This window comes from Nicotiana tabacum, chromosome 4 (genome assembly GCF_000715075.1).
Source record: "Nicotiana tabacum cultivar K326 chromosome 4, ASM71507v2, whole genome shotgun sequence".
Classification (NCBI taxonomy): Eukaryota; Viridiplantae; Streptophyta; class Magnoliopsida; order Solanales; family Solanaceae; genus Nicotiana; species Nicotiana tabacum.
In genome coordinates this window covers 26779851-26794397 of record NC_134083.1, presented here as the reverse complement: position 1 = coordinate 26794397, position 14547 = coordinate 26779851, and the positions used below count along the sequence as shown (strand labels likewise).

At 34.8% G+C, this 14547-nt stretch overlaps 2 protein-coding genes and 1 pseudogene across 2 annotated transcripts; 1 reads left to right on the top strand and 2 right to left on the bottom strand.

Annotated features, from left to right (window-relative positions):
• Positions 1-2508: 2508 nt before the first annotated feature.
• On the bottom strand, positions 2509-3546 carry LOC142179839 (uncharacterized). Its single transcript, XM_075250724.1, has 2 exons — positions 3120-3546; positions 2509-3005 (listed from the first exon to the last, which is right to left on the bottom strand). The coding sequence occupies exons 1-2, from the start codon at positions 3544-3546 to the stop codon at positions 2509-2511; spliced, it is 924 nt and encodes a 307-aa protein (XP_075106825.1).
• A 452-nt stretch (positions 3547-3998) lies between these two features.
• On the top strand, positions 3999-5904 carry LOC107823689 (putative aspartic proteinase GIP2; annotated as a pseudogene).
• Positions 5905-8190: 2286 nt separating this feature from the next.
• Positions 8191-11788, bottom strand: LOC107823681 (replication protein A 70 kDa DNA-binding subunit B-like). Its single transcript, XM_075251596.1, has 12 exons — positions 11507-11788; positions 11002-11148; positions 10694-10903; positions 10427-10604; positions 10062-10332; positions 9867-9969; positions 9657-9781; positions 9489-9567; positions 9264-9408; positions 8922-9082; positions 8715-8835; positions 8191-8603 (listed from the first exon to the last, which is right to left on the bottom strand). Exons 1-12 carry the CDS (start codon positions 11632-11634, stop codon positions 8406-8408), a joined length of 1866 nt encoding a protein of 621 aa, XP_075107697.1. The 5' UTR covers positions 11635-11788; the 3' UTR covers positions 8191-8405.
• Between the last annotated feature and the right edge of the window lie 2759 nt (positions 11789-14547).

The window sequence follows — 14547 nt, the reverse complement described above, 5'->3', positions numbered from 1 at the left end:
TGTTTACTTTAATGGCTCCATATTTAGATTTATTCCAGCATACTGAGATAGCCTTAGAAATAGGTTGAAGTTTCATCATGTTGTCACAAAAGTTGACCCAAGGCAATATTAGCTTGCATTTTGGGAAAGCTCTATTGATTGCATCTTTAGTATTCCAGTCAATCTGTTGCTTCATCTTATAGTAGTTGAACCTCTTTTTATCACCATATTTGCAAGAACATATACTCTTCCACATCTCCCAACATATTATAATAGGGATGATTTGGAGAGCAAGTTTGTGAAGAGCATTCTTGAATTTCTGTAGCCACCAATGATTTATTAATTCTCTAATTGGAAATTACATAGGAATAATTCCCAGAGGGGATCCTATAGCTTTCCAAATATACCTAGTTGCATCACTCTCAACAAGTTGCATAGTCTCTTTTTTGGGTTAGTGCAGCAGTTACAATTAGAAATAATATTCTTACCAAAATTAAGGATAATATCATCAAAAGGAAATTTAGATAAGCACAATCTCCATGTTATGAAAGAAATTTTAAAAGGAATTCTAGAGTGTCATACCTTTGTAAGGAACTAATCTTTCTCCTTTGTGTCTCTGAACAGATGTAAAGTTGTCTTATTAGGATACTTACCATTATTAGTAAGATCCCAAAAGGCTTGGTCGGGCAGATCATGCCTACCAATGTTGATATTTTCTATATGGGGAATGAGCTCATCTGGAAACAAATCTTTGAGCCTTTGGATATTCCAGTTGCCATCTTGAATAAAATCTTTAATAAGTATTTTGTAGCTTTTGTTGGCATTTGGAAATAAGGAAGCTAAAGGTCCTTTTTTAGTCCAATTATCCCACCATATACTTGAGTTTCCAGAGTTGATATGCCATATAATGTGAGGTTCAACCTTGTCTCTGACTTGAATCATCTTCTGCCATGAGTGAGAATTACCAGATATATTGTGTTTAATCAATGGATGGACTCTAGCACAATATTTTTGGTTCATGAAAGTAGCCCACAGAGAAGGGATAGTTCTAAACCTCCACTATCTTTTGGTGGCTAAAGTATTGGCAATATCTTGCATTCTTCTAATCCCAATCCCACCTTCTTCAAGAGGATAACATAGATTTTTTCAGGATCTCCAGTGATACTTCTTTTGATCCCGATAGTATCCCCAGAAAAAATTGGCAAGATGTTTCTTAATAAGTTTAAAAGTGGCTTTTGGAGGACACATAGCAGAAAGAGAATAAGTAGGGAGGGCTTGAAGCACATTCTTGATGAGAATAACTTTACCTCCATATGAAAGCAATTTTCCATGCCAGCCATTAAGTTTCTTGACAATACTGTTAACCATGCCATCAAAGTAGGCAGTCTTTTTTCTTCCAATATAAATGGGGCATCCCAAATAGGTTAAAGGAAATTCCTTGTCTATAAAATCGGTACAGTCCCTGATTCTATTAATTCTAACATCAGTAGTTTTAGGAGCAGTTAAGAAAAAAAAAATTATCCTTGTTAACCTTTTGACTAGAACTTTTTTCATAACTATGAAGAATATTCATGATGAGATTAATAGAGTTGCTATTGCCACCAAAAAAGATAAATATGTCATCAGCATATGCTAGGTGGTTAATGTGTGGACATCTAAGTGGAATAGAGAAAGGAATAAAATTATTATCTAGCAAAAGGTAATTCAGGGAGCAAGAAAGTACTTCAGTAGCAAGGATGAATAAGGAGGGAGATAGGGGGTCACCCTGTTTTAGACCCTGACTTGATTTTAAAAAGCCTTTCCTATACCGTTAATGATGATAGAATACCAATTACTAGACAGAAGATTAAAGATCATGTCAATCCGAATTTCCGCAAAACCAAATTTCCTAAGCGCAGCAGTGACAAAGTTCCAAGACATTCTATCATATGCTTTAGCCATGTCCAATTTCATTACAACATTACCACCTTTATTAGTATTAGAGATAGATTGAATAATTTTCTGAGCTAAAAGAACATTTTCAGTAATAAGTCTATCCTTAACAAAACCACTTTGATTAGCAGAGATTAACTTAGTAAGCAAAGGGTTCATCCTAATAAAAAGGATTTTAGTGATAATCTTGTTAGTATAATTAGAAAGGCTAATAGGTCAAAATTCATTAAAAGTTGAAGGGGAAGCATTTTTGGGGATAAGAACAAGACAAGTATGAGTATAGAATTTAGTCAGAGACTTTCCTTGGAAGAAGTCAATAACAAAGGCTATGATATCCTTTTTGATGATGTCCCAACAACTTTGGAAGAAGGATCTATTGTACCCATCTGGCCCAGCACTACTGATGGCTGACAGGTTGAATATTGCATTTGTAATCTCCTCTTTACTTGGAATAGCATTAAGAAGTACATTGTCTTCTTCTGTAATTTCCTTAGTGATGCAATTCAAAATAGAAGGATCTAGCTTGGAGATAGGGAGGTTAAACATGGCGTTGAAATATCTGATAGCTGCTTTAGAAATCTTCCCGTCTCCTTGAATTCATTTTCCTTTATGATTTTTAATCCTATCCAATTGAAGTTTTCTCCTCTTTTCTCTGAGCAAACTGTGGAAATAGCTTGTGTTCCTATCTCCATCTCCAAACCACTTTATGTTTGCCTTCTGAGTGTTTAAGAACTCCTGCATATCTATCCATCTGATGTATTCTGCATGGGCTTTGTTAGTTTTACTTTTGTCTGCCTCTGTGTTGTTGATAATACCCATTTCTTCCAGGCTTTGAATCTTCTCCTCCCACTTGATGATATTACTCTGGATATCTCCTATGGATTCTCTAGACCATTGACTTAGCTTTCTGCTAAGAAGTTTCAGCTTAGCTTGGAGTCTCCATATATTGTTGCCACTGATATGAGTGTCCCAACCCTCTTTAACAATGTTGAGAAAGTCGTCTTGCTTAGTCCAAAAATTAAGAAATCGAAAGTACTTAATGTGGTTGTTGGTCTTATCAAAACATTTCATAAGCAAAGGCCTGTGATCTGAGCCTGTTCTCACTAGATATTTGATAGTAGTATTCTGAAATTTGTTTGCCCATATATCATTGATAAAAACTCAATGTAGTCTTTTTCAAATTCTTTTACTAGGCCTCCAATTGTTACACCAAGTAAACTTAGCTCCAGAAAAACCAATATCTGTCATCCCACAGTTATCCATACAATTCATAAAATCTAAGCTCTTAGACATTTTGTGAGGGTTACCACCAAGTTTTACATCAGGTTCTAAGAAAATATTGAAGTCTCCTCCAATGCACCATGGGCCATTAATACCATTGTTGTCATTTTCTAGGCTAGACCATAAGTCTTTTCTTTCCCTAGAAGTACATTTGGCATAAACAGCCGTAATGACAGTAGTAATGTTGGAAGAGCCTTCTTCAATCTTGATAGTAATGTGTTGTTCATCATTGGTAGAAACAATGGTATGACAAATGTTCTTCCAAAAACACCATATTTTTCCATTGTCGTTAGAGATACATCCCTGGAATCCCAAGAATCTCATGTAGCCCTCAATCTTGTCCTTACTAACCATAGGTTCAAGGATAGCAGCATATAAAATGATGTTGATGCTAATAAGATGTATCAGTCTAGAGTAAGCTAAAATTCTCTAGAAATGAAGTTCTGTATCTTCTAACAGAGTTAAAGATTTTTACCTTCTCCTCACCAAGGGATGAGTTAGTGGCTATATGAAGCAAGGAGACTATAAGAGAGTAGGTAGATCATGATCCATTCTTGGTAGACTGACTCAAATCAGAACTTTTAGAGGCCAATGTTTCCTTCAGAATCATACCTGACCAGAAATGAACATGATCTTAAGTCAACTGACTCTTTAAGAGAAAATCAATAGCCCAGGTGAAAAAAGTCATACCAATATCTCTTTATTTGGCTTCAGGAAGATCTGGATTCACAACTACATTACTTTTGCTTAATGCTGATTAAATCACCAAATTATTAAACGAATAAGTTAAGCAGTTTACACTTTCCATTTTTAATCTCATCTTTAGTTTCAAGAAATAAACGAAATAGGTTCAATTTAAGATCGAGAATTGATACAGTTAATCATCAAAGAGCAAAGATGGAACAAAATTTTGGAACCAGTCGAGTATTCAAAAGTCAAATTATGCAGCTGTATTTAATTTTGCTGAGTCTGCACCCAACTTGCTTCTTCCTCATCGACAATATCTTTATCGTATCCATTTCTAAATCAAGAACATTTTATAAACCATGTAGTTGACTTGAAAATACTGCTTCTACAAATTATAACATGAATAATCTTCAACACTGTAGACTTCCGCTTCACATCTTAATCTTGTTTCATGGCTTTTAGTAACTTCTATCTGGTGCTCATTTGTTTGCTTCTCCTCTCCATTTCTTCTTGCAGAGGCCAAACTTCTTTCCAGCCCAAAGCTTTACTCCTTCCTGTGACCAAAGACTCATCTACTCTCCAATACATCACTCAGATCAGTCAAAGAACTCCCCTTGTGCCCATTAAGTTAGCAATTCATCTTGGTGGACAAACATTATGGGTAGACTATGAAGATGGTTATGTGAGTTCCTCTTATCGACCAGCTCATTGTGGCTCAACTCAATGTGCGCTTGCAAAGGTAAATACTTGTGGAGACTGTAACTCCACCCCCACAATTGGCTGCAGTAATAATGCATGTTATAACACCCCAGAAAATCCATTCATCAAGACCTTATATTCAGGAGGGGAAATTAGTGAGGATGTTCTATCGATACAATCCACTGATGGATCAAATCCCGGTAAGTTTGTTAAGATCCCAAGCTTCATTTTCACCTGTGTTCCTACATTCTTGACCTTATATAAGGCATCGCGCTTCCTTCCCAATTAGCTGAAGTCTTCAGCTTTCCAAGAAAATTTGCTATTTGTTTGAGTTCATCCACCAAATCGGCTGGTGTCATATTTTTTGGTGATGGGCCTTATATGATGCTTCCAAATATTGATGTCTCTAAAAATCTCATCTTTACACCTTTGATCACCAACCCTTTTGGTACTGGATCAGTTCCTTTCCTAAATGAATCTTCCTCAGAGTACTTCATTGGAGTGAAATCTATTAGACTGAATGGAAAACCAGTGCCAATTGACAAAAAATTACTCTCAATTGACAAGAGAGGAAATGGTGGAACCAAAATCAGCACAGGGAGTCCTTATACAATCTTAGAAACTTCCATCTATGATGCTGTGACTAAAGCTTTCGTTCAAGAACTTTCTAATGTGACCAGAGTGACTGCTGTGGCACCTTTTGAGACTTGTTTCAGCTCAAAAAATATTGGTAGTACAAAGGTCGGACAAGCTGTTCCTGCCATCGATCTCGTGTTGCAGAGTAAACAAGTCTATTGGAGGATTTTTGGTGCAAATTCAATGGTGAAAGTTAGCCAAGATGTGATATGTTTAGGATTTGTGAATGGTGGGATTAAACCTACTACTTCAATAGTAATAGGAGGATATCAACTTGAGGACAATCTTCTACAGTTTGACCTTCCTAGATCAACACTCGGTTTCAGCTCATCCCTTTTGTTCCGCCAAACTACATGTGCCGATTTCAACTTCACGTCAAAGGCTTAAAAAGCTGTCTTTTAGCAGTATCTGTTGTCCTATTCGAAATTATTGTATAAAAGAGAAAATAAACAAATACTGATGAAACTTTATGATCAAATCTTAGAACAAGTTCATACAGAATTGTCCTAACTTTTTGTCAGATGATTCTTGATTTCTCGCAGTAGCATATATATATAGTGCTGCCGTACATCCAAGTTCCTGCAGAAATGCGGAATAATGTTGTTAGAAAACATGTATTGTAGCTTATGGTTGAATCTGAACTTCTGAATTGCATAAAAACCTTGCAAAATTAAGGGTTGACATTCCAAATAAAACCTTCGAACCAAGACAATACTAGATCAGAAAAGGCTTCTTCAGTACTCAAAATAAATAAATTGTTCCTGGTCAGAGGGTGTGTTTGGTACGAGCAAAACATTTTCCGGAAAATGTTTTGCAATTTTTCAATGTTTGGTTGGCTAAAACATTTTCTTTATAAACTTATTTTCCTCCAATTTGAGGAAAATATTTTTCTTATCAACAGGTGGAAAATATTTTTCAAAACTTCTTTTCAACCTTCCCCTCACCCACCCACCCCATACTCTCACACCCACCCACCTAACCCCACCCCTCTCTCTCTCTCCAAAAAGGCTTTTGTTTTTCAAATTTCATTTTTTTTTTCCGTCACCATCCACCCTACACCCCCGCAAAAAAAATATATATATATATAATTTCAAATTTCTGTTTTTTCGTTTTTCTAAAAAAAAATTTATATATTTTCAGTTTTTTTTTTTTTTATCTTTCGGCTTACAAGTTCCAAAGTTATGAGTTCGGAGTTTTATGTGTTTGAAAGTTTACGGGTTTAAAAATTATAAAGTTTACGGGTTCGAAATTTTGCGGTTTCGAAAGTTTAGCGGTTCGGAAGTTTATGAAATTTGTGGGTTCGAAAGTTTATGAATTCATATTTATTGTATCTAAATTATTTATGAATACTCTTGAAAAGTTATTTTTCTTAATTTGCGTATCAAACACCGAAAAATGAATAAGATTACTACTTGATTTCCAATAAAACATTTTCTTGGAAAACATTTATACAAAACACACCCAGAATCTAAAAGTTTTGGACTGCTCCATCAGGGGGGCCTCTCGATAATGGAATGTTGTTCCACCATTAAAGAGTGAATACAATAAGCATGATAAGTTCTATTTTCCTTGTATTATTAGCTCCACTTTTTTAACCAAAAATTCACTAGAAATCAAGTTCTGTGTCTTCTAAGAGAGTTAAAGATTTTTACCTTCTCCTCACCAAGGGATGAGTTAGTGGTTATATGAAGCAAGGAGACTATAAGAGAGTAGGTAGATCATGATCCATTCTTGGTAGACAGACTCAAACCAGAACTAATAGAGGCCAATGAAGTATCCCTTCCTTCAGAATCATACCTGAACAGAAATGAACATGACCTTAAGTTAAGTCAACTGACTCTTTAAGAGAAAATCAATAGCCCAGGTGAAACAAGTCACAACAATATCTCTATTTTTTGGCTTCAGGAATATCTGGATTCATAACTACATTACTTTTGCTTAATGCTGATTAAATCTCCAAATTATTAAACGAAAAAGTTTAGCAGTTTATACTTATCATGCAGTTAATCTCATCTTTAGTTTCAAGAAATAAACGAAGTAGGTTCAGTTTAAGATCGAGAATTGATTTAAGTTAATCATCAAAGAGCAAAGATGGAACAAAATTTTGGAACCAGTCGAGTATTCAAAAGTCAAAACTCAAATTATGCAGCTGTATTTAATTTTGCTGAGTCTGCAACCAACTTGCTTCTTCCTCATCGACAATATCTTTATCGTATCCATTTCTAAATCAAGAACATTTTATAAACCATGTAGTTGACTTGAAAATACTGCTTCTACAAATTATAACATTAATAATCTTCAACATTGTAGACTTCCGCTTCACATCTTAATCTTGTTTCATGGCTTTTAGTAACTTCTATCTGGTGCTCATTTGTTTGCTTCTCCTCTCCATAAGATCAATAGCAGGAACAGCTTGGTGCATGTTCAATGGTGGAAGTTAGCCAAGATGTGATATATTTAGGATTTGTGAATGGTGGGACTAAACCTACTACTTCAATAGTTATAGGAGAATATCAACTTGAGGACAATCTTATATTGTTTAACCTTCCTAGATCAACACTTGGTTTCAGTTCATTCTTTTTGTTCCGTCAAACTACATGTGCCAATTTCAACTTCACATCTAAGGCTTAAAATGCTGTCTTTTAGCAGCACCTTTTCTCCCATCCATAACTATTTTAGACTAATGAATAGTGCTCGCAGAATTGTGCGAACTTTTTAAAGATTATTCTTGATTTCTAGTAGCAGCAGATATATACTCTCATACATCTAAGTTCCTGCAGAATAGCCAAGTAATGTTGGTAAACAACAGGCATGTTGGTAACTTCTATACGGCATAAAAACCTTCACTTAATCAGTAGTTGTCATCTCAATTAGCCCTATAAACGTAGAGAATACTAGGGCCGACAAAGTTTCTAGAATGCTCACAATAAAAACCAAAATTGCTCATGTATGATCACTCCATTACAAGGGCTCCACTTGATGAAATGTTGCAACATCACTAAATGGTGAATACACAACAAAATATGATAAACTGCAAAACTGCCTAAGGTGCATTCATCAAAGTTCAAAGTGCTCAATTGCTATAAAGCAATTGTGATGAGACATATTTACAACTGATTTACTGACCAATCCTACTGAGCATTCATCAACCTTAAAAGATAACAAAAATAATCTCAATTTGGATAGCCTCATTATATAGAAATATTCATCTTAGACATTTCTTCCAGCAAGTATTTGGATTCTGCAGCATAATCAACTGGAGCAACAGCCCTGACTGTTATCCTTTGCCTTTTCTCACTGTTATACTCTTGTGGTGCAACACTGACCCGGAAAAGGTGAGGAACCCATGTAGCTTCCTTCAATTTCATTTGATAAGCAGTTTCTCCCTCCTGAGAAATAGAAAAGTTCAGTCAAGTTAGCCACAAACTGTTGTTTTCATTGCAATCAGACAAAAACAAGCACAATAAAGGGTTTGGAAAGAAGTACAGACTGTTTTTTACCTCAGATTTAAGCTTGTCAAGTTCATCAGCAGAGCATCCAAGTATTTTCTCTGCGTGTTCATTGAATGCAGAGAACCAAGCTTCACCACTAGCATCAAAAACTTTCAATGCCATTATATATCTGTGATCAACACGTGAAGGTAAGAACTTCAGTAGGCATTACAGTTAATGGGAGGTTTAAGATGCCTAAATATCCAATGTTCAAACCTCAAACTACATTCTGCATCATTCTTTTGGCATCCTTCACACCAATACCCAGACCCAAAAGCATCAGTAACTTTCTTGTTACACGTCCTACATGCCCGATACCACATGGTCTGATCAGGCTTAATGAAACTTATGTATGCCTTTATGCTGAAGAACACAGGCTGCCAAACGAAAAAGACAATCCCAGTTCAGTACAATGATGTTACATAGACTACCACATCAATGCTAGTATAGCAAGTTCTATTTTCCTTGTATATTAAGCTTCAACTTTTAGCACCATATCATCAAAATCACTCTAAGAATTCAAGTTCTCTATCTTCTAGGAGGGTTAAAGATTTTTACCTTCTCCTCTCCAAGGGATGGGTTACTGGTTATGTGGAGCAAGGAGACTCTATCAGAGTACATAGATCTAGCTCCGTTCTTGGTTGAGGGACTCATACCAGAACCAATAGATGCCAATGAAGTTTCTTTGCCTTCGGAGTCATACCTGAACAAAGATGAACATGTGCCTTTAGGCAACTGACACTTAAAAGAAAATATCAATACCACAGTAAAATAAAGTCATACCAATATCTCAATTTTTTGGCTTCAGGTAAATCTGGATTCACAACAATATTACTTTTGCTTAATGCTGATAAAGACACTCCTGAAACACAATATAAATAAATATGATATTAGAACATGAAGAGATCATGTATGTCGTGATAAATTTTTGTATTGAAAAGCAGCAATTACCCTGAAAGTCTCCAACTTTAAGGGATTTGATTGCAACTACTGGGGATTTATCAGACATGTCTAGTAGTTCTTGTCCTACATTGGTAGCAAGATCATTCCAAAGAGACACCACAACAGTCTTCTTCCTGATAAAGCGAGCAACAACTGTTTGATTCAACATACTACAGAAAGAGCAAATACAAAAGAGAAGTGTACAACATTAAAACTTACGTCTCATCTGCAATAGTTATGTCACGCTTTGGAACTGTCTCGTTGTTACTCTTCCTCCTTATGCTCATTGTAGGAGATACACTCTGAACCACTCCAATTACATCTACAATTCATTGATTTTAAACATTAGTATACGGGAAAATGGTAAATGCATGAAGCAGAAAGAATTAAGGATTTGGGATTGCAATTTCTTACCAACAAGTTCCCTGCCATTGACATATGGTCCTAATTCATCAATAGGGACGAAGTTAAATTTTGTTTCTGGAATAAAAGCCTCTTCATTGCTAGCCTCCTCAACTTGGGAATTTTCATTCAAAGTCATCTCGTAATCATTTTGTACAGTTTTGAATTGCTTGTTAGCAACCCTAAGAGTTCCTTTTGATATGTAATACACTTTCCCCAGTTCAAACTTGTCAAAAAACTTCCTTGCAGCTTCATTAAACATTGTAGCTTGTATTTGTGTACCCTGAATTAAAAAGGTAAAGTTTTGTTAGTAATACAATGAATGCCATAAACTCCAACACTTGCCAAATTACTAGATAGTAACTGAAATTGCTTACATCTTCATCTGTTAATTCAACATTAAACACGCAGCCTTCTCCTCTAGCATTTTTGTAAGTCCGCATATTTCCCTTGCTAGTTACTCGAACTTTAATGGTCCAATTCCCTTGGTAGGGATTCAAAGAAACAAGTGGTTGAATTCTTCTTGTCATTGCCATTCGAGCAGCTGGTGCCATGCTGAAATTCACCCACATGTAAACCATTAATAACTTATCAATACATCCATATCATAATATACATTTTGGTAACAAAGAGAAGATACTCACTTTCCATGTTGTTCATGCACGATTTGAGCAGCAGATTTAGTTTGAATTTCCTGTTTGGGTTTCAAACCAATTTCTTCCATTTTTACATCATTCTTGAAACTCTCCTGTTTTGGCTTCAATACAATGCCATTATCTTGGCTTTTGACTTCAGCCTTATATTCTGCTTCAAGTGCGGGAGATACTGCATCACACTTCGTTACAATCAAGTACCTAAACAAATTAAGTAACCCATTAGGTAAAAATACAAACCTCCAAAACCAATCCAAAAAAAAAAAAAAAAAAAAAATAACAATCATAAATATACTCACTTCTCATTCTTTGTTGGGATGTCATTGAGTGTGTAATCAAGAACACGAATAAGACCCAGATTCTGTATGGATCCAGATATAACTTCAGATGACAAACTGGATTGCAAAATGCCCTTGAGTTTCATTTTTCCATCACTGGCTGAAAACCTGCAGGTTAAATATTTATTCAGTTTTGTAATTAGGTATCATTTGCTGATTTAAAGTCAATACAACAACAAAAGAACACACAACTCGCAGTTAGATATGAAAAACCATAAGCAAATATAACGAACAATCTAGCAACAGAAAAAAAAAACGTATATCTGAAAAATAACAAATGCCATTCAATCAATTAATAGTAAAAATAACCCTCAACAACCAGATTTAGATAACAGTGGAAAATAACATTATCGTTGTTTTGAAATAAACAAATAAATCTGAATGAAATGGGAGTTTCTGAAAAATCATACAGCCACAAAAATGAGAACAAATATAAGAAATTTTTTTTAAAAAAAAAAGGACTCACATGTATCTGTTGCCGGTGGGCTTCAGATCCACAACTTGAACGATAATTTCAGGAAGATCTGAAGAAGAATCGGGTGATGGGTTTGCTAAAATAGTCGAAATGGCATCTGGGCTCACCATTTTAGCCATTTGTTTCAATCCAAACAAGATATTTTCCCTATTAAACAAACAGTGAAAGGCGAAGAAATGAATGGAAAAAAGAAAGACTGTAGAAGAGAGAGAGAGAGAGAGAGAGAGAGAGAGAGAGAGAGAGAGAGAGAGAGAGAGAGAGAGAGAGAGAGAGAGAGAGAGAGAGAGAGAGAGAGAGAGAGAGAGAGAGAGAGAGAATAGTGTGTTAATTGAAAGAAAGAGAGAGGGGAAAGGGGGGTTTTGTAACTGAGGGTTTTTGGCGGGGATTGTTTTTGGATTTTGGTGAAATTGGGCTTTTGAATTTGCTGGCGGGAAATGTTTAACTTCTAATTTCCGAGGGAAAAGCGGAGTCATAAGTTAAATTTGGCGCCATATATTTGGGGTTCTATTTTCTTTTTTCTTTTTGAAAGGAAAAGAAAGTGGAAGCGGGGGAAATTGTAGAGATAATCCTTTGTTTGGATTGAAGAGAAACTGGGGAACGAAGTATAATTTTCAAGTTATTTATTTTTATGATGTTTTTTAAGACTTATTTTTATGATGACAACCCTAAAGAAAATTGCTTTATTTTTTTAATTTGTCAATTACCTGAATATTTCATCTTCCATTTCTAAAATATGCTTTCAGATATTTCACCTCCCATTTATTCACGTATTTTATAAACAAACATCTCAATTTAGAATTAGTTTAACAGCTAAACTAAAAATTGTACACTTGTCATTTACTTCTAGTTAAATAGTAGGATTAGTCTGGGTAATTACTACGTAATGGATTATCTCTCTCGTTTCCTTTTATTCCCCTTATGTTATAGCACCATCAGATAATATATACAAAGCTTTTGTCTCTTCGACCTTCACTTCTTTTAGGGGTATTTTTTGTTCATCATTGGATATTCAGTACTCATGATGTTGACTAATATGAATTTGTATCGCATAGGACCGATTTTCATAGTTCACTAGCCAATTTTTATTGAATAAAATATAAAATCGATTATGTCACTTTGATATATAAGCGAAGTTAATTCACAATACTATGGGTTTTTATTATTTGGACTTTCTGCTTTTTTACTTTGGAACAATCGAATGAGTTCTCAAGTGAGTACAAAGTATAAACATTAAGATTGTATTACTAAGATTGAGTAAAATAATTTGACCAATAAATCGAAAACGGACATGCATTTCCTTATGATTGGCAGTTTGGCACAATAAACATTAAAGTACTCATAAATATTACTAGGAGACTAAGTATGATTCTTTTGGGGTCTAGCAACCTAAATACAACAGCATATTACTATCAAATATATGTTTGTACTATTCGAATTTAAGCAACTTTTTGTCATTTGTTATACTTTTGGTCTAATCTTATTCCCGTTATCATGAAATGGTCTCGTTTCCGTAAGATATATTTTCTTCTTGACATACTGTGATTAGTTTAATTAGGAAAATAAAAAGCTTGATTGAACAATACTGAATATTTCAGCTTCCACGTTATACCAAAACTATGCATATTTCGTGAAAGGTGTAATGTAAGGTACTTTTTACTATGGTCTGTGATCTCTTATATCACTGCTCACTAATCATACTATTGGTAGACTAATTAAGACGTGTTTTAGTTATAATTAAAATTTCAATGGGTTGTCTGTTATTTTGCTTCCACCCCTTACTCCAATTCTTGCGATCAAATCAATTTTGGAGCGAAAAAAAAATAACACAACGACTTTACTCCGGTACAATTCAAAGTAGGAAATCAATCACTTCTTCTTCTTCTTTTTGGTTAATGGTGATAATAAATCTGAACCTTTCATCTTCCGAGTCCTTACTGAAATAGAATAAATTTTGTAAGGGCCTTTTAATTTGTCTTAATATTACTATTGTCTGATTAGCATGTGAATAGGTGACGAGGGAATGAAATTAGCCAATCCTGATAATGATATAACGCCTTTATTCCTTCATAATTTAGTAGCATTTCTGTTACGTTTTCTCTATTTAATTTGCATACTTTTGAAGTTATCCGATTATGTCAAAAACAATGCGTGCCTTTGAATGGAATGCCACCATTCACCACTCATCGGTTTGACCCAAAAATTTAAATCGGGGCTCAACCAATTAAATTTAAGTAAAATAAAGCCAATTTTAGCTAATAATAATATCCAAAAGATAATGTTATTGGTTATGGTAGATGATATATATATTTGGTCGGGTGATAATAAATGCGAACAATAATAACAGTATTCAATGATCCAAAAGAATGGAAGATAGCATTAATTAATACTAATAAATAACAATGAATGACATTTAAGTAAATAAAAATGTGTGAGTTACCCGAAAAGGGATGGTATCTGCGGATATTCTTTCTGACAATGATGAATGATTGATGAGTCTTGGAATACTCAGGTTGTTCTTGGATCAAGTGAAAAGGTTAGACAATAATCTTAGTAAAAAGGTTTTCGTATGCTTGTAATATGGTCTGATTCTCTCTATAAATTCAATGGGTTTTCTTACAAATAAATATTTTGTATCCCCTATCATTATATCTCTAGGTAACATATTCCTAAAAACACTAATAGTACAGGTACAGAGAATATCCACTAGAATATTTTCTTTGTGTCGTATCCTAAAACTAGCCGTTATAACTCTGTCTAAGATGCTCGACCTCGACCTTGATCTACGACGATTTTTCGACCTTGATCCTTGCTGACTTTTTGACCGCACCATTCATCGCTTCAGGAACCACTTCGACCTTGGGCAAGTTTTTATTGAAGTCGTATCGATGACACATAGCAGTCTATGAATGCGTCCTTAATGTTAACATAGTTTGATCATATCAAAGATAATTTTTGACTGATACAGTTAGTCCCTCCGCTTATTGAGGTCATCGTCGCAGGTAAGCTTAATGAGCGGATAATGTCATTTTCAG

Coding starts and splice junctions, on each gene's coding strand:
- LOC142179839 (XM_075250724.1), bottom strand. CDS start 3,546: ATGGTTAGTAAGGACAAGATTGAGGGCTACATGAGATTCTTGGGATTC. Junction 3,006..3,119: donor TGGAGCTAAGTTTACTTGGT/GTAACAATTGGA, acceptor TAGTGAGAACAG/GCTCAGATCACAGGCCTTTG.
- LOC107823681 (XM_075251596.1), bottom strand. CDS start 11,634: ATGGCTAAAATGGTGAGCCCAGATGCCATTTCGACTATTTTAGCAAAC. Junction 9,970..10,061: donor CAATGGCAGGGAACTTGTTG/GTAAGAAATTGC, acceptor AATGAATTGTAG/ATGTAATTGGAGTGGTTCAG. Junction 8,836..8,921: donor GATGCAGAATGTAGTTTGAG/GTTTGAACATTG, acceptor TGTTGATCACAG/ATATATAATGGCATTGAAAG.